Source organism: Triplophysa dalaica, chromosome 1, assembly GCF_015846415.1.
Source record: "Triplophysa dalaica isolate WHDGS20190420 chromosome 1, ASM1584641v1, whole genome shotgun sequence".
In the NCBI taxonomy this organism is placed as follows: Eukaryota; Metazoa; Chordata; class Actinopteri; order Cypriniformes; family Nemacheilidae; genus Triplophysa; species Triplophysa dalaica.
In genome coordinates this window covers 9,182,722-9,203,382 of record NC_079542.1, presented here as the reverse complement: position 1 = coordinate 9,203,382, position 20,661 = coordinate 9,182,722, and the positions used below count along the sequence as shown (strand labels likewise).

General features: G+C 38.4%; 1 protein-coding gene across 1 annotated transcript in view; it reads right to left on the bottom strand.

The window, feature by feature from the left end:
• The window catches only part of rbpjb (recombination signal binding protein for immunoglobulin kappa J region b), a 43,768-nt gene extending 26,743 nt beyond the window's left edge, over positions 1-17,025 (bottom strand). Inside the window, 1 exon segment of the mRNA XM_056749455.1 lies at positions 16,897-17,025. Coding sequence (XP_056605433.1) covers positions 16,897-16,916 — 20 coding nt within the window. The 5' untranslated portion in view covers positions 16,917-17,025.
• Between the last annotated feature and the right edge of the window lie 3,636 nt (positions 17,026-20,661).

Sequence of the window (20,661 nt, the reverse complement as noted above, 5' to 3'; positions counted from 1 at the left end):
TAAAAGATAACTAACAAACAACCATTTCTTCATCTGCATTGTTGAAACATGTACAACAATGTGAACTCCGAAAGTAAACACGGTCCACTTTGATTTGGTTGCATGCATATAGATAAGAACTGGAAGTACAGGTGATTTTGTTTTCTTGACCTAAATTTGCATCCAAATCTACAAAAAGATGTAAATTCCGCTTTAGCTGAAATGTTTCTCGCCTCTCAAACGAGGTTGTAAATCAGCCCAAAGATCTGCATTTTGTCAACACGGTTTTGTTCAGTCGTACTTCTAGAGAATTCATGGTTTTTGAAATACTTGTGAAAAAGCAATTACACAGACGGAAAAATGCAGTTGTTCCCTTTCACAACTCTCCACTTCAAACGCATAAAGAACTGAATGCTTCGTACACACGTAAATGAGTTCTTTTTATGCATCACCAGTGGAAGAATCAGACCTTTAGAGAGCTTTTAAACCAAGAAACTAAAATAAATGTGTCATTCGCAATACTGGCATGTAACAAGGCCTACTTGACATTTTTGTGAATTTGAGGATCTACGAAAACACATGGAAATTGAGCGTTCACGCAATTAGTCATTAAAAGAAGTGCACATAATCCATCGGGTTATCCAGATTCTACAAAAAGACGTCACCATCTCTTATACAAGCCGAAAATATTGTAATTGGTTACAAGGCCAAACATGAAGCACATGGAAGTCTATCAAATCTATATACAGTCACATGTCGAGACATTGTGAAAACATCACAAGAGAACAAAAAGGAAAAAGCGAGTTTGCGATGACAGGGTGAGAGAGATATGAGAGAAACAATTTCCACGAAAAGCCACCAGCATTTCCTTGAACCCTTCGTAAAGAGATAAGTAAAATGTGAGAACGTTCAGAAATGTGATTCAATGAATGTAAGATTTAAACCCGAGACGGAAAAAACAAACACTATTACAGTTTGCTTGATTTTTAAACCACCAATCATTCGACACGCCTCATGAGCTAATCAGAATACACAACGATACAACGCCCCGATTGTATTGTTTTGGAGCATATTAACAGTGCGTTCATTTGATCCCGAGGAAGATATGAGGCAGTAAGAATATGACACAAGCAATGGGCTTTTCCATTTCAATGCTGTCATGAGGAAATTGTTTTTTTTCGGTTTGTCCCAAACGAATGATTAGAAAAGTGCAAATATTTCAACTGGAGTCTTATCCTATTTATTCAGTGAGCTCATACAGTACGATAGTTCTCTCCAGCTATCTTCGACTCAACCCACGGCTGTTTTTGTGTCCATTCTCTTGGGACTATCTCACAGCTAAGACCTTCACACACTTCAGAACCAAGACAATAACTGAGAACTGTCCGCGATGACTACCAGCTTAAATCACTTCAGCTTTCAAGTAGATTCCCTTGAGAGATGATGACCGCAGGCCTGTGAAGCACTGCAACAACAGAAAACCAGATTATAGCAAAATAGTGTTAAAGGAACAGGAGAAATCTGTCACCTCCTGTGTTGTTTCAAACCCGTCCTGTTATTTTGAGGTGTAGGACGACAATTTTCACTTGTTTTTCTTTAAAAAATTTAATATATTCAGTCAAGTTGTCCTTGGTTTGCCTTCTTGTTTAATATAGACGGTACAAGCAACAAGCAACAAAATTCAACAAATTGATTATTTAATACAATTATATTAATATAAATGCATATTTACATAAATTGATTAAAATATAAATAGTTAAATTATTAGCCATCAGCCTAGCCAGACCGCCAAAAAAACTAAGACCGGAGCTAACTTCGGGCCAGGCGCATACATTCAATATAAATGAAGGAGAACTTAACTATGTTTTTACAAAATACCTAATTGGACTGAAAAAAGGCATGCATGATGAACATTTAATAAGCAGGGCGTTTCGGGAAGGAGATGGAGATTCAAGCAGTGCCATAAAAAAACACTTAAAAATGTCAAAGGAGAATGTTGGGGTGACATTTCGCCTTTTAAACGCCTACGAGTGGAGCTCAATAGAGGAAAAGGAAATGCTGTCAGAATCTGTTTTTCTGCATGTTATCCATTTTTGCTTCCTTCCCTTTGTCCTTCCGTTCCTTTCACTTCTGTCTTTTCCATGACAGTACACAAGGAAAGGTTCCTTTATTACTCAAGGTCGAGCAAACCAAAGAAATATCACTCTCGCTTTTGTGCTATAGCTAAGACAAACCTGCATGATGTGTCACAGTCGCGTTTCTTGTGTTGGTGGCAAAATTCGCTTACGCTTTGTATTTAAATAAGAGTGATTCAAGAATTCATTTCTTAACCTGCACAGATAAGCACAACGCTGACCTATATTTCATAACAGCAAACAAAGGAGTGGCTTGTATGTTTACAGAGTATGCACTTTACATTATTTTGATGGTTTCTGGCGGAGGGTCAGATTTAATTTATGGAGAGGTCAATAACTTTGCAAATCTCCTAGAGTCCCGTAGATGCTGAGTCTGACCAGCTTAAAGCCTTTATTAAGTAGTTAAAAAGACATATTGACTCTTTTCCAAAAGGAAGTGTGAATGATGTAATGCTTTCATCAGCTGGAGCAGAAGGGAGGGTATTTTTTTTACATCAATACAAAGTACATCACTCCTCGGTGGGGATTTTAATTTAGACACTGCAGGCGACAGGAGATTTCAATGTAACATGATGGATGTGTGCAAAGCTGTAGTTTGAGACAGGAAAGCGATAATTGACCGCCAGCACCAATACAAAAAAACAATCTCAGTCCAAGATCTTAGTAATTTACTTTATTTTTTGATAGATCGAAACACTGTTTAAAAATGTCTGACAAACTACTTTAGTGCAAGCCAGATATAATTTCTTTAAAATCTCAGTTTGTTTTAAAGACTAGTTCTGTCAAGATCTTAAGACTGACACTTTATTTGCACAGATGTTATTCCGAACCCTTATTCTGGGTTCAGACCAAACCTGATCAATCAGGTTCCACGCTCTTTATAACTTGCGGGAAAAGTTTGTTATTTTCACGAGAGTGATGAAAATTACAAATATTTTTACATTAGCATAATAAGAAGATTGACACACACACCTTCTGATGCGAGTTCGCGTCTATACACCTCTTTGCATTGACTCGCACAAAACGCTTAATTCGAGTTTGGTATGAACTCAGTGTTATATTATAATTTCTTCTTGGGAACACACAAATAGAACATTTTGAATAATCGTTATCGAAGGCCTACAGAGAAAGTCTGCACACGGCAGCCATAATTGCGATTTCAGTCAAAAAAGGTTTTGATCAATTCTTGATCTGTTTTGATGGGGGAAGACTGATATCTTCAAAGACCACATGAAATCAAACCTGACATTTTTTTACATTGTTAACACCCCATTACTATTCCAATTAGTGGAATAAATACAAGCTTTGCTTTTTCACTCGAAAATGTCACAATATTAAAGTCGGTTGCAACTTTCTGTTCATTAACATGTAAAATAGCTATTTTATTACCATAAACTTTATCAACATTTTTGGGTTTTGTAAACTCAAATTGTGCTAAAAACACTTTTTCCATAAATTCCAATTTTGAACATCTTATATCTAGAAAAGCTATAGTCTTTGATTCAGGTTTTGCAATACAATGATTAGTTTGTAGGAACCAAAAAGTCAAAGATACCTTGACACATACTACACTGGCACTCAAACGTTGGTCTGTTTCTATCACATGCCTAGCGTACTTCTTCAAAAGATGCAGAACACCCAAATGATGTCCAATGACACACCGAAAGAGTAAAATTCGAATGTTTTGTGGACAGCCCCATGACAGCTTGAATGACAGCTGAGTATTTTTCCCTCGTCTCTTACAAACCACACGCCACACTGACAGAAATGGGAAATGAGAATCCTTGACCAACTGAATCTACAGACGGTGAAATGTAAGATGTGAAACTAGAAATGCATTAAAACACTGCCTCTGACTAACAGCACACGTTTACTGTTTTGCATGTAGCACTGGTGCAACAGAGGTTTAAAGTTTTGTAACACAGGCCAAACAGTTGCAGCACAAGTATAAAAGTTTTAGAAGACAAACTTACACAAAAATATATATGTGTGTGTAGTTTATCATATAAATAGCCCGGTAACTGACAAAGGACATTTATATCATTTGTTTTTCCGAAGTTCCCTTGTTCTGTTTTAAGTTTTCTTAATTCTGTGTTTTCCATTTTTTATACAATAAAATACAATAATTATATATATTTTTCCAGTAAAATTATTATGTATAACTGCAGTAAAAATCCTCATTTAGAAGATACAATAGTGTTTTTGAACCTTACTATGGAAAATAGTAGTTTAGTAAATAAGAGTAAATATACTGTGGTGTTCATGTAGTCAATTAGTTTACTAATAGAATACTACAATTTACTATAGTAAACGTAATTATACAATACAGTGTTTTTAATCTGGATGTTCACGTTAATCCGACTTTTATTTTGACGGGTCGCTGCAAACAGAGTGTGCTTTTAAAACAGCGTACTACACGCATGTGTAGTAAAAAGTTCAATCGTGCAGCTCATTCACATTCACGCAAAACAAGCAGATGACATATTGAAAAAGCCGCATCGCGCCTGCGCTATTCCTTCACTGTTTCGACATCGCGGAAATCACAGAGATTTAACTGTGTAAAATCACCTTTTTCAGGTCACAATAAATTAATACAGAGATTTACACATTATAAAAGTAGCACTTTCGACAGCATATCACACTTAAAATTTGTTTTAAAAAATTTGTTTAAAATATAACTTCATGTTAAAAAATAACTATATAGGCTCCTTTACTAATGCAATACTTTTACTTAAGTCTATTTTTGCTGTACAGCACTGACTGTTTTAAAGTGATAGCATTAATTGTAGGTGTCATGCTAAAAATGAACACGATTTGACACAGAATTGCAGTAATTTTACCATACATTTTATTTATGTTATTTGTTTAATAAAACAATACGTTTAAATGTTGTGTACCACAATTTGTGTTTCAGATTGCGTGAGGAAGGTGCTTCTATGCAGATAGTGACAAGCAGGTGGTCCAGAAAGGACAAGGCGGCTACACGATCGATGACATGCGGTTAATTATTGAGGTAGAGAAATACAAATTGATATATGACAACCAGGACTGTTTTTATAAAGACATGAATGCTAAAGAAAAGGCATGGGAGGCAGTTTCATCGGCCACTGGAATGGATAATAAGTTAATTTGAAAGTCTTTTAATAGGCTAGGCTAATATAACTTCATGTAAGCATCAAGTGTTTTGAAGTACCATCCTAACATCAAAACTACAGATGAACTAACATTGAAATATATAAGCATCTTTTCAGCTATTGTGTTTGGCCCTGAAAAGGTTTATAATTTCATTTCTGTGTTGTTCTTGAATGATATTAAAATCAGTTACTGAAAACCCAAAAAAATCTAGCCATCATCTTTAGACAGAGACTGTACGTTGTATCCCCTAATGGGATAAGATCGATTTTGTGTCTGAATGACGCAGTCAAGGTACAAGAACAGTACAAGATAGTTACAAAAGTGAATAGATAACAGTAAACATCCTAAAAAATCCAAAGAAACTATGATAAAGGACTATAGACGTGTATCTTGTGCTCATCTCCCTGTTTGAACCACCAACTGCACAACTCTTTGGGTAGCTTCAGGGCTGCAGGCAATGACTTCATCAAACACAGAATGGAGAGGATTAAAAGCGCAGATACCATTTCAATGCCTCTGGCATTCTTTAACTGAGAGATCCACAGTTACCGCTGCTGTTTTCACAGCAGGACACGCAAAGCTCAGGAAAAAAGTACTGATGTTATGCTAGAAGAAATAAGTCAAAAGACATGCATTTAAAGATGTAAACGACCGTAAAAAGTGTCAATTTGTATGCATCAATGCTTCAAAGACTCAGAGGGATAGTTCATCCAAATGAACAATTCTGTCATCATTTACTCACCATCATGCCATTAAAGACATGTATATGACACTGTTTCTTCTGTAACAAACGAAGATATGGTGTGTACAATGGAAGTCAATGGAGGTCAGTGATGTATGGTTGCTAACAAATTGTTAATATTTTCTTTTGCGTTTGTCAGATGCTTTTATCCAAAGCGACTTACTTTTCATTGTATTATACATTTCTTTCTGACTAAGTGCAATTCCCTGGGATCGAACCCATGACCTTGGCATTGCTAGTGCCATACTCCAAGCACTGAGCCAGATGAAATTATATACATAATTATTACACACAGTACACATACATATATAAAAGGAAACTTTTATTTTGCATACGATTAGTAGCAAATAGTCCTTTCACAGCCCTAACTGGTATGAAAGAAGTCTTTACATTTTTGTGAACTATCCCTTTAAGAAGGTTTACTCAAAAAATGAAAATCTGTCATCATTAACACACCCTTGCGTCATTCATACACACATATCCACTTTAATGCTCAATAAAGCACTCAAGAGCGTCAGCAAAAAGGTGTGCAGAACTGAATAATCATTAAATTACCTCCTGTTGTGTTCCTCAGGAGAAAAAATGTCATACAGGTAAAAAATTTGATTAGGGTGAGTAAATCATGACAGAATTCATTATTGGGTGACCTCATTCTTTTAGGGCATTTTCAGATTAATGTGTGGTTTGCTGCGGTCCAAACCCGAGTGCGATTGTTCCCGGCGCCCCCCACAGCGTTGGTTTGGTTTCAGACTCAACTTGATTCTGTCGAACCCTGGTGCGTTTGCGTTCGTCTTACGTCATCAAAAATGTGCACTGCGCACGACAGAAAACAGAACAATCAATATATTGCGTTTTATTCATTTGGTGCTATTATGCGCAATAGAGTAAATTAAATTTGGGTTTACTGTACGCGTGTTGCATGCAGAAGGCTTTCTGCTGCTTGCAAACAGACTATTTTGAGGAAACCGTGGATTACCATTGACCTGCCACCCCCGATTCCACCTGCAACGCTGAAATACAACGCAGCCTGCACTCTTGCTCGAATCCAAGGTAAATCATCAACATTATCATCTCTACATGTGTAGACGTTTAGAGTTACAGTATAAGGAAACTTGTCAACATCCAAAAAAAGCAAACTAATTACCAAATACCAAAATAGGGATTCATCTTTTAAATTTGATGTTCCCTATATCTGGGGGAGTACGTATGTGTGTGTCCCGTCTGTCATAAAGTGCCTGCGAGGCAGCCAGATAGATTTCTGAGACCTGAACCTCGCGACTACATTTACAATGACTACTTACTGAGAAATACCATCTTCCTGAAGTCACAGCAACAATAGTAACACCACAGCTCTGCCTACATACAATCTCATGTCCCGACAGGACCAGAGGCAAACAATCCCATCTATAGAGATTTGACACCCATTAAGTTGCCACACTATAGCTTGTAAATGACATCAAAAACCTGGCAATACATTAAACGTTTACATACAATCTCGTCTCATTTTCATTCTTTTCCAATTGAACGCGCATGCCGCTATAATTCAATGCAGAGCCCTGAAATAAATAATACTGAGGCTGATGCATGATGCCAGTGGTGTACCACAGCCCAAAGGCAAACCATTAGCTCGAATCAGCTCAGCATGTTCTGAATCATCTACATTCGGTGTCCGCAAGCTGCTTCCACTATGAAGATCAACTTAAAGTCAGTTTGAACATATGGATTAACTTACCTTTTATAGCGGCACCAACCATGATTTCATTCGGAATTAATTTACTGTTAACAGAGTCAGCCATGAGCGAGCAGTTAGTTAACGCTCAATTGAGGCTTTGATTTCCTTTCTACCAAAAAACAAGTCGTAACACGAAAAAAAGCTGAAAGATATTAACTAGCGGAAGCCATCTGAGTCAAGTTAGCGGTAACCACAAATTACCGAATTATGCTGACCTCTTGACAGCATCTAACAGAGAGCCGAGGGCTTTTCTTAAATCATTCAGTATGAGCTCCATATACTCGAATGTAACACAGAAACGTTCTGTGCGACTCGTAGCGAAGGGAGAGGCCTGAGCTGTGCCAACATGTGTCGGCACAGGAGCCAAGCATCACATTAGTGAGGATACGAGACTCTGAACAAACATTCTCACAAGCCTCCCTGATGCCAAAGCCTCTGAGGAAACCTGGATTATGCATAAAGTACTAGAAAAAATGCCAGATGAAACCAAAGACTGAATGAGAGAGTCAGGAAATGACAGAAAAGGGGAAAGACCTGAAAAAGGGTTAAGTGTGGTAAAATTGAATGACTGACAATCAGTGAGACATAGCCGACCATATGCTTTTCTTCAGGCACTCCATATGTACAGGAATAAAGTTCTCTTTGACTGGACCTGTTCATTAACTTAATGCTGTTTTGACTGGGCAAGGCTGTCTCAAAGTGGGTAGTCTGGCAAGTGGCGTGACAGCATAATATCAATTTGACAGGACATGTGGGTTATCTGATGAATCTATGTTTTGAAGAATCCTGAGGGCAACACTGAAGAGGTTTCCTCTTAGTGATGTCACTTAAACGTGACTATTTAACAAGGTGGTGATTTAGTATGAACTTGTGAATTGTACACAAAAAAATACAATTATTATGAAATGCCATTCTGCTATAGCCCCCACCCTAAAACGTAATCGTCATTTGGGGCTGGAGTAGATTAAAGGGCTTAAAATGCTATAAAAAATAAAGCAATCTTGTATAGCAATTTAAACAATAAACAAAATAATAAAATGAAAACCACAAAACAAAATTGCCTTAAAAACATGTTCATATTTTAATTGCAAAAATAAAAAACTAAAACTAAACTGAAAATCTAAAAATAAAAGCTAATTCAAAATATTAATAACAACTACAATAAAACAGAAAAAAAAAATCTGGTACGTGTTGCCAAATTGTCAAAACAAGATGTTACATAATCAAAGTAACGGCGGTTAGCATCCAAACCCTTCATACGCAGGGTTCTATTTTGAGAGAAGGGTACTGAGACGAAGCCCTAATGCCCTTAAATGCCCCTGCCAATAGCACAAGGGAGGGGCACTTTGGAAGAGGGACGGGGTGGGTAGCTCTGGTTTGGTTGTTAGGTTGGGCTAAGTTTGGTCAACTTAGGCAAGACGCATATGGCTGAGCTCACAACGGCAGCTTTTTCTTTGACATGGGGATATTTTAATGACAGGGAAAGAGTCAAAGAAAACCTACTCCATCTGACCACTTCCAACATCAAGCAGAGCCCGTAGAAGCTCCATATGGGACTTTCTGGAGAGCCGTTTTGCAGTTGGCCGTATGCCTAAACAATCGTTAAAGCTCATGCGTGCGCACGAACACACTCATCTCTGCGTGTGTACAGTTTTAGTTCATTCTAGACACACCAGTGGAGGAAAAAAACATCCCTTTACTGTTTGGTAGAGTTCAAGCTTCGACCAGAACTAATCCACACGAGAGAGAAAAAAGAACACTTGTGTCATATCAGTCTTGGGTCACAATGAATTTCCACCTAAAATGCTTTGATGGTTAATACTGACCTTCAAGATGCAAGTTGGTGAAATACAAAAATTAAGAAATCAAAAAGGGGTGTTCAAGGCTGGTAAGGGTGACCACAAGCACAAAACCCACTCCATCACCCACACCCAATCCCCATGTACCAATGACATCAAACCAGTTCTGCAAACACTTCAAATAATCAAGCTCATCTGTAGGCTGTGCCGCACAAGACAATGATTTTTTCCACTGACAGACAATGAGTAAAACGAAAAGAAAAACTTCAAACACCTCTCGTGACCTTCAGCTCACTTCTCTGTGCTGGGTGAGGGGTTACGAGGTCTAATAGAGAGGAAGGTGGTGATGTGCTGCCCACACAAGTCAGCTCTAACTCACTGTCTGGTTTCTCTATGCGTGGCTCTATCTCAACTGAGGAAACACACACACACATTCAGCACTACTCCTTGTTCCTCTTTCAGTATTTGACTTTCTGTCATATTCACTTTCTGTCATGGACTGTATTTATCATAAGATGGTACAAGAGACGTGTCAAATATTAGTGAATGTGCGATTTAAGTTTTAGGTATGAGGGAAACATCAGAAATATAATGTGTTAGGTCTTGAGTCTTTTGTTTTATAAAATGGTATATAAAGCAGTAGCCTATTTCCACGAATGCCAAACTTGATAAAGATTTTTATAATTAATCTCATTTTATTTTGTGTACATCTAGTTCAAAAATAAATAATATGATACAAAACAATTGGATTACTTTTATTTAGAAGCATTTCACTCTCTGGCAGTATAGGTTATGTAAACAAACATGTTAAAAACTGCAAAAGAAAAGTCATATCACAATATATAATCTTACTGTGAAATAAAATTACTCATACAGTGATGTAAGATTTTAGTCATACCGGCTGACTTCAAGAAACCTTCAAACATGATGGAGCTCTGAAAAGGGAGAGTCCACATTTGTATTAGTCACTAACACCATGTAGACATTACTCCTCCCTGACACGATCGATCAAAATAGAAAGTCATTTTGTCTTTTTTATTTAAATTTGCAAGATCACATGTTTGACCTAAGGAAATAAATCAAACACAACATAAGATTAAGGTGCTCTTATGATTCAAACCAAGAGATTGTATTTAAAGATGGAGGATGACCTCTTGAACTTGCGTTCAATTTACTTACAACGCACTTCCTGGCCCATTTGACACTGTCAAGCAAAGGTGACATTTTTGAAGAAATGATGACTCATGCAAGATCATCCAGACTAGGGGTGTGCGATATGACGATATTAGATCGCGAACGATTAAAATGACTGCACGATCCACTTTTTCGGGAAAATCGTTAAATCGTCCTATATAGTGCTGTTCTATAGAATTCGTCAACATACTTGCGATAGATTGCGCCATGTTAACAAGCTCGTATACGTTGCTTGTGAATTCAGTAAGATTAAGTGACGCGGTCAGTGAAGATGGAGGGAAAACGGAGGACTTGGTCCCTAAAAAAAATTCTACATCAGTAATATTGAAATGGTTTGGGTTTTCCCCAACTGACACGGCCCAAACAACAGTTATTTGCAACACAACGAACCTTTTTAACCACCTCAAAATAAAAGGGACTGAAAGAGTATGCCGACAGTCAAATTATAAAGGGATCCCACGCGAGTAAATCAGGTACAACCAAGCATACGGAAACTAAAGGGATTAAACAACGACTTTAGCGAAAGAACCATTTGAGAGAAAAAAACACGTATCCGTATGACAGAATGAACAAGCGCTGGAAAGATGTCACTGACGCGGTCGCATTTTACCTGGCCAAAGACATGATTCCCATAAAGACTGTGGAAAATGAGGGCTTTAAAAAACTGCTCAAAGTCGTAGATCCACGTTACGAAATACCCAGCCAAAAATATTTATCCTCCACGCCCATTCCACAGCTTTACTCCGAGTGCCGCAACAAGATGAAAAACAAAATTCAAAATGTAAAGTTTTTTCTAACAGCTGATTTATGGTCTTGCACTTGCATTAAATATTAACTTGATTAAAATATTCTTCAAAATATAAATTGTAAAGAGTATATTTTTATATGGGGACTTAGTTTGGCTGTATTGAAGCCCCTTTAATTTGCAAAATAGTCTTAAAACCAACTTGAAGAAGAACCGCGATAAAATCGTGAATCGTGATCTTTCTTGAAAAAATCGTGATTTGAATTTTTTTCTAGATCGCCCACCCCTAATCCAGACCTTGTTTTGTCATTCCTGTTCTGATGACTTAAAGGTGTCCAGGAGCTTCCAGCTCAGATCCCACAGGAGCAGATCTTAGCAACGTAACAGATTTGTACTGGAGAAATGCAAGTAACCGTATACTCATCTCTGACCAAGAAAGACCCGAATAATACTGAAACAAAGAAATGTCCACATTTGATCAGTTTGTCAATGCTTTGCCAAAGCATTATGTTACCTCATTTCCATTTACCATTATCAAATTAGATTTGTGCATGTTGGAACGAACGTTCCACACTTTTATTACTCATGTCCCATACATCAAGTTTGTAATGCATTACCATGTCACTGATTTGCTGAGCTCACGTCACTTACATCAGATTAAATCAAAAATAACAATAAGGGTTTGAACCTTGAACCATGTCTGTGCAAGATGCATGAACATTTAAAGAAAACTAGAAAGAGAAAAAAGGGAAGAGAAAAAAGAAATGCATATTCTGATGTTTAAAAGTAAAACAGTGATGCTCGAGGCCTTCCATAAAGCATTCAGACTTTGTGTGAGTCACCAGTTCTTTAGATTGTCACCTTTTCTTGTCAATGTAAAATGAGCAAGAGGAAGTACATCATTACAGAAGTTGAAAACAAGTTCAAGAGGTCATCATACTCCTTTTAGTTTCATTAGTTTTCGAAATCGGTTAGATTTTTTATCCTGACTGCCAATTATCGAAACCAACCAGCGAACATGATACATCTCTAAGAAATATTCTTCTTTCATCTGTAAAACACATTTAAGGACTCTGAAACGCATCAACGACAAGTCAATGTCGTCAATTACAGGGCACAATCTTAAAAACTCAGCAGGATCTTCGAGAGTAAACACTGTCAACCCATCACTCCATAACACTGAGGCCCGTCGCCAAACCAAAGCAAACAATTAATCAATGTGGAGCTATTTTCCTGTCATAGAAAATCTGAGTTTTTTCTGTTTAGTTAGTTGGGGTTTTAAAATATAATACGTCCCATGACATCCATACAGTTTTACCTAATTCATGATCTCTAAAATGATTATGTTTGTACAGAAACATGATTACAAGAATTTGTCAATTTGATTTCTAGTTAGAACAGGAGAATGAAACAGGCGAAAGAGATCACTTCCATGTTTTCTGAATGAAACATCCTGGATGAAAAAAAATGCTGACGGTGAAGTTCCCTTGGCTATGCTGTAATCACAACAACCCGGCCAGAGCAAGAATGAGGAAACTCAAGAATTAAAGGGCACCACAAACACTTTGCACTCTCAGCCTCTCTTTACCTCATACAGAAGACATGCCAAATCAAACACAACGAAGGATCTGGGTTTCTTTTAACAGTTTTTCACAAAACCGCAACATTTTTTGTCAATATAACTTCTTATTTGGCTCGGTGTGATAATGGCAATTTGATCCCTGAAGAAAAGCTAAGACCGTTTAAAACATTCCAAACTCACGCAAGTAAACGACATTTCTTGCTCCCCTAGCATGAGCTCGCCAATGAAATCAAGACCCTTTTTGGCAAGCAGATAAGCCCCTACAAATGATATATCAGTAGTCAACTGACCAGTCGATCAAGAAAGAATGTTCCGATGGTCTGAAACATTTACAAAGTTTAATTTAAAATGACAGAAAATCTTTTTCCACAATCTTCATATCCCATATAAGCCTAACAGTTAGTGAATGCAACTCATATCAATGGACCAGAATGATGGGGGTGCCGTGCAAAGCCTGAGCCAAGCTGAATTACTTGGAAATGTATCATTTTGTTCTCTAAGCTCCTTTTGGGGCTGTAAAAAAAAGCCTCACCAGCCCTATCCACCTCAAAGTCACATTTCAGACCTATAAATGTGTAAGTGTGAGCCGTGTCACAGAGGTCTGACATAAAAATGATGCAACAGGCGACTTTATTACACTGAGCAGAGAACTTCCTTTTTTCTACTCCTCATACGCAGAATGTTAACTAACAACCATTTTTTATGGTCGCAGGTTAAACCACATTAATGATGAAGCAATTTTCTGAATAAAGGTGAGAAAAGCATCTGCGATGGTAGAAACAACCCCGTCTTTAATGGTTTACCTTTGCTTAACCAAAAGACAGAAAGCAAGGGCAAGCGAATGAGACCGCATGCATGCTATCCTTTATTCTATACACGATGTGCTTTGTCTTGAGGCGGGTCACTGAATACACCTCCGCTCTTTACTTTTAACCTTTATACTGTCTCTGTCCCTAGAAGAGCTTCTTGCCTGCATAATAGGTATTTGGGAAGGAGAGACGGCCCTAGGGAACAGTTCTTTCACACACGCACACCTACCTGTTTATCAAGGCACACACCTTGCATTGTCCCAAGCAGACAGGCTTTATTGTGTCATTATACACCACACGGCTACGATTAAACTGCACTCCAGGTCCACATCACATATGCTTTGGCAAAAATTAATAGCGGGAGAAATTGGATGGCGTAGGGATAAATAAAAGCTCCATCCCTGGTGCATGATACAGGCTGCATAGTGCTTAAGGTGATTTCATCACTCAAGGAGTTTTTCCACACTAGCGATCATTCTGTTCCTTAGACATACACATGAAAGGTTTGGTTCCAGAATGAGATAAACCATGATTTTTATTATGTTATTGTGTTTTTATTGTGTCTTATTGTGTCTTCACAGTGATGCCTTTACAAAAAAAAATCTTTCTTACTATTTTTATAATCTGAAGACATTTTTCCACTACAAAGAACGTTTTGTGAGGTTCTACGGATGTTAAGGTTTCTTCATGGAACCATTAAGTCAAAATGGTTCTTCTATGGCATCTTGAAGCACTTTTTAGAGTGTATTACTGATCTGAATAAATCATGTTCCCAACATTCTTAAAAATCAAGGTGATAAAAAATGTTCTTCACAGCGATGCCATAGAAGAACCATTTTTGGTTCCACAAAGAACCCTTCAGTCAAAGGTTCTTTAAAGAACCATCTCTTTCTAACCTTTTTTTGCCAGAAACAACCTTTTGTGAAACAGAAAGGTTCTTCTGATGTTAAAGGCTCCGTCTTTTGGAGCACATTTATTTTGAAGAGTGAAGATTTTTTATAGGATGGAAAGTTATATGGATAGTTCACCCAAAAATGAAACTTCTGTCATCGTTTACTCACCCTCTTCTTCAAACCAGTATGATATTATGAAGAATGCTGGTAACCGAACAACCGAACCAATTGACATGAACTGGTTTTGTGTCCATATAATAAAAGTGAATGGGAACCGTCGTTGTTTAGCTACCAACATTCTTCAGAATATCTTCTTTTGCGTTTGCGCAAGAAAGAAAGTCTTACAGGTTTGAAATGCCAAAAGGGTGAGCAAATCATTTATATAATAATAAATAACAATTTTGGGCTAAATTATTCCTGTTCTCCAGCCTATTGCTGAAGGAACTTATGAGATGGCAATTACTTCAGGTGACAAACATCAAGCCATTGTGAAGTGAAACTTTATGACACATTCTTGTTGCTACCATGGTGATCAATTTACAGTGTACATAACAGTAGGCTGACTTCTCCAAAAGAACTCCGTTCAAGTGCACAATGTTGAATTGAAAGGGTCACCCCTACATCTCTTTGAACAGGCATTGCTTGTTTGTGTGACCCAATGCATCTTTAGTATGGAGTGGGTAGTAAGTGTTTGAGGGTCACTATGGGTTAGAGGGCATTTGTAACCCCCAGACCGTCGGTCATCAGGCTATCACCAGCTGTACATGAGAAGCCCAGGCTTTATCAGGTCAAACAGTTGTGCAACGGGACCACACAAAAGACTGTGCACTCAACTGTAAAACCCCAGCCATGCTCGAAACGTTATGATATCCTCTCTCATGCTAACAATCCTTCTGTCTCTAATTTCATTTGGTGAACATCAGCAGGACAGGTGGCCAGTCAACCAGTCGTTGGCTTCCCTGTCAAAACGGCGGCAGTTCAGGTCCGCTGGAAAGCCCCCCACCCAAACAAACAGTCTGCCGTTACCTCCGCCCCTCGCCAAAATAACGAAGAAAAAACCCAGCCAGGGGGTGTCTGTCACCTACTTGGCTGTTTGTAAAGATGAAGAAAGCTACCAAAAACGCTGTCTACACGTGTACAAATTCAACCAAAATCGCTTTAATAAACATTGCACGCAGTGACCACGTGCACAATCTTTCTACAGAAACGCACCTCGCGCAGACTTCCCTCAGGGACATTAAACACCGTTTTATTAGAACAATAGTGACCATGATTTTGGTGGACTGAACATCATTTACATCACCGTCATTTGTAGTAATGTAGTAAAAACCATGTTGCATTTTCGTAAGGGTTTAGTGGGTAACTTATCATTTCACAAGAAACGGTCGTCTCGAAATTCATTCAAAATAACATCGTGATCTGGCAACATCAAAACCCTGCCCTGCGAAAGATTCAATCGCACAGGTTCCGTTTCGTGGTCAGTAAACGCTGTTTCCAGCCACGATGTCCTTAGTTGCACTTGCCATTAAATAATAATTCGTCTGCACCGAGAGGGCGACTGGAGAGCCAGAGGCTGTGTTTGGTAAACAACACTTCACAAACGAGAACAAACGCGTGATACGGACAACCGACAAAATTCGTCTGACCAACGACACCACGACAAAAGCACACTTTGAGAGGGGAGGTGTTTTACTCCAATCCCAAATGATCCCAAGCCTGAGACAAAGCGACTGTACTGTGCATTATGATCATAAACGTGCATTTATTATACCATGTGTCGGGCATCCACCACTGGAGGTTACTAAACTGTTCATTTGGGGTTTCAAAGTTTACCATTATAATACGGCGTGTTGTATGGTTAACAAATACAGGATAAACGGTCTGGGGCTGGCCCTCGACTCCCCGTGCAGACGCACCGAGATGGACTCAACACACGCGCACGAGAGAGGAGCACTTAAATTATAAAACAAACACACACGCAATACATGAGATAATAACAAGCTCGGCACTGGAGTTGAACGTATAAAGGCAGTAGACATTTACAATGCAAAAGAAACCCGCAATGTTTGCGTCAAATCCGTTAAATGATGTTATAGTGTATGAAAGCAGTAGAACTCCTGGAGCTGCAGCAGTTCAGAATCTCAGACTTACCCTGTCACAACAGGCGCCATCTTCCACAAACTCTCACCAAAACTCCAAGACTCGCGAGATCCGCTCTCCCAGAGCCTTACTAGCCGCCGAGACAACAGAAGCAGACTGGAGATCGCAGGAGCGAGGGAGAGAGAGAAAGGGGGCGGGTGACGAGAACAGGAGGGGGGGGCAGGGTGAGTGAAAGAAAAGGGCAGACACCACAACAACAGGCGTGGGAAACTGTTAAGGTCTCGCGAGAGCTGGAAAACTCTCACCATACGGCTGAGTGAGAGATGCACGTGTCATCGCGAGATTGGTCTGAAGCGCCGTGGATGGATGTTTTGGTGAAGCAGAGCTCCCACGTGCTTACACGCTCTTAAATAACCTCTTCTGTCGGGCTTGGCACGATTTTTTTTGTCGCAGATGCAGACTTTGGTGTGATAAACTTTGCATGTGGTTATGCGGTTAAGGATCCTGTTATCAAACTGGGATTGACCAAATCCACGAGTTTCCATTTAATTTCCATTTAATATGCATTTAAAAAATATAGACACTAAATAACACAAACTTCCTAAGTACCATTCTGCATCTCTTTTGTAATACATGACCTCAAACTACAGTTTTTGTCATGTTTGTTTGGCTGTGAGAAACTGTAAATAAAAATATGGTCATTTAGGTTCTTGAATCACATCCATGTCCCGACCCAGAACTGGCTTCAATAGTCTCCTAACCGTCAGTGTTTGTATTGCTTTTGGTTATGTATAAGTATGTCTGAGAAGAGTGTGATGTATGAATTAAAGATGAGTAGCGGAGAAGAGCAAGAATTAAGAAATGGGAGCGAGGTAAAATAACTGAGGATGAAAAAAAGGTTTCACACAACCTGGCTCAGTGCTTTCAGCCTGGATTGGGGAGGAGGAAGTCTCATGCACCGAAGCCATTTTTCCATTCCTTTTGCCGTCCTTTTTACGATCTGAGAAAGTAACCTCCAGTTACTCTTAGAGTTTTATAAAAACTGTAAAGTTTCTGAAATCTTTTACAGATTAAACCAGTAAATGGCTGCATAAGTGCATAAGTGTTTGAAGGCCTCACAGAAACATCACAGCGGTTGTAACAAATGCCTTAAGATGTAAAATGATGATAGGGAGTGAGTTTATCCAAGTGTAACTATTGGTTTTAAACTTCGACCCCCTAAAGTGTTATAAAACTAATAACACATTTTATGGATGCACACAAATATGATTTAATGTTTCCTTTAGGAATCCCCATAATTCTTTTCTCTTCCTTTTCACGCCACAGTATGTAAGCATGCCTGTGAGTTTGTTGGAAAAGTGCTTGAAAACTTGCCAAACCTTGACCTAAGTAACAACTATTATTCTTAGTGCTCATAAAACATTAAGTGTTGACATAGTGTGACAGTATAGGGTCTCATATCTGGGCAAACAATGGGTGGAACAGAGAAAGAGAGTTGGTTTGTGTCCCCTTTTTGTGTACCACTACTTATTTTTTAAGGCTTCACTGTAACTTTTCCCTGTCTCCCTTTTTATTTTCACCTTCTCCCTCTCCAATATTGTTGTCTCATCTGTCTTGCAGGTCTCAGGTGATTATTTTCAATGAAAAAGGCTCATCTCTGGAGCGCAATGAAGCAGACAGCATGTGCAGCCAATGCAAGCGATTACAACCTAAACCATAAGGGTGCCGCCCGTAAATCCAATTTTGATGACTGCCTGTGTATTTGGTCAAGAGAAAGACTGGTCTCAAAAGACCCAGGTCCCACTCCAGACCTGAACCAGATGCTCACGTCTTCATTTTGACTATGGAGCTGTGCAGTGTGTGGATTACGCCTAGCCCCTAAAGATTTTTAATATTTACTTCTGGACACACTCATCAGAGTGAAAACAGTCGTCCGAATAGGAACTGAGGAGAGGGAAACCTGATAGGAGAGATAAATTCAGCCGTCCCAATGTGAGTAATGTGGAGGGTCACATTCTTAATGTTGAGAAGCATATCATTTGTACACCAAAGTTACATTATATTATTTCTTGTGGGCATTAAATTATTTATACAAGATGGAAATGCATTGCTGTCTTGGTAACGAATCCCTCCAAGCACACACAACCAAACACCATGATGAAAACCATCATCTTCTGAAAGGTAATAATGGGTACCCTGAGATCAGATTATATTTCTGTATCTGATAATGAATGCCAACGGCTATCACAAGACACCGCTGACATTTTGCTGTGCTGAAGTGACCTGCAGATCCAAGCAGTCACACACAGCGAACAAAAATCCCACAGATTTCAACATTTCACAGTCATCTACAAAAGACCCAGGCGTCAACTTCGCAGACAACCACGACCTTAATCACTATTTCTGTCTTTCTAATGTGAGAGCCGAATGGAAAATTCATTGTAGTGTGTCCAAGAACAGCTTCAAAACAGTTTAACATGACACAAGTGAAATTAAATGATGAGTTTAAAGCTGTTTAATGCCTTCCCAGACTAGTGCTCATCCGTAAATGTTAATTTTCAATATTACACACTTACACAGAAATTATCATTTCACAGATGCTAGACGTTTCAGAAATGAATTGACAAGTATTTAAACCCTCAGCGACAATTGCCTTATGTATGGTTTTTCACTTTTTGTTACACAGGATTATGTGAAGCAAAAACATTTTATAGCAATTACTGTGGAGACTGTAGTCTCTTGCTCTGTGTTAGGAAAATAGTTGATACTTCCCAAAGCAAATCATGGAATGCAGTATCTAAGCATAGATTTGGCCCAGGGCATCTAGCGCTGATGCACAAACCAGTGACTCGAGAGATCATGCATTAGATACTCAAAGAGAAAGCAACACGCAAACTAGTAGGAAGGTTACATTATGTGATTAAATATGGGTCCGGAAGTGCACGATTGCACAAGTGAGAAAACTGTCAAAACCTATTTGAAATACACTTCTTTACTGTAGCAAAATATGGTTCTTATTTTATAACTAGGCATGGTTAGCCAATACTGAGACTTTCAAACATTTTAAACAAACAGAGACAAGAAATGTGTGCTACAGATGGTGTACCCTAAAAATGTCACAGCATTTAAGACTTTATCTTATCAAAAAAGTACTTGGGCTGGTTTTTCGTTTCTACGGTGGTTTAATTTTTTCTGCTCTAGTCCTTAACTATAAATGATCTGTAAAACTTTCCATTTTGGAAAATGGACCTTCTCATCCTGTGATTATGGGTATGGTGACTTCATTCATAAACATCTTTTTGAAGTTTGATGGTAGTTCCTGTGGCTAAGTTGGTCATGAGTTTGATTCCAAGTAACACACATGCTGAATAAATGTATATCTTCAGTGATATATACAGTATATCAATGTGTTTCGTTTTGTATAAAATGTAAATAAGAAAAGTCATAGGGAGATCAGTTGACGCTGGATTATATAATGCTGACAAGGAAATCCCAGCTTTCTTCTGACTTTTTATGTTTGCTCTTCGTTTTTATTTCTACCTTTTTATAGCCCAAAAAACTAATGAAGTTTATATAAAAGGTGTAACAGATAAGCCATTGAGCTAACAATAAACATCCATGTTTCCCAACAAAATTTGGTAATCTAGGTGCATCCCCTATAATTGCTTCTGGATTGGGAAGGAACTGAACTGTAACAGGCAGTGACTAGTGCATTGATGTTATACCCTGGATAACATCTTCCATCATGACAAGGGATCCAAATTCTTAGTTATTATCCTGTGGATGTAATTTTGTTTGTCACATGGGATGCACATG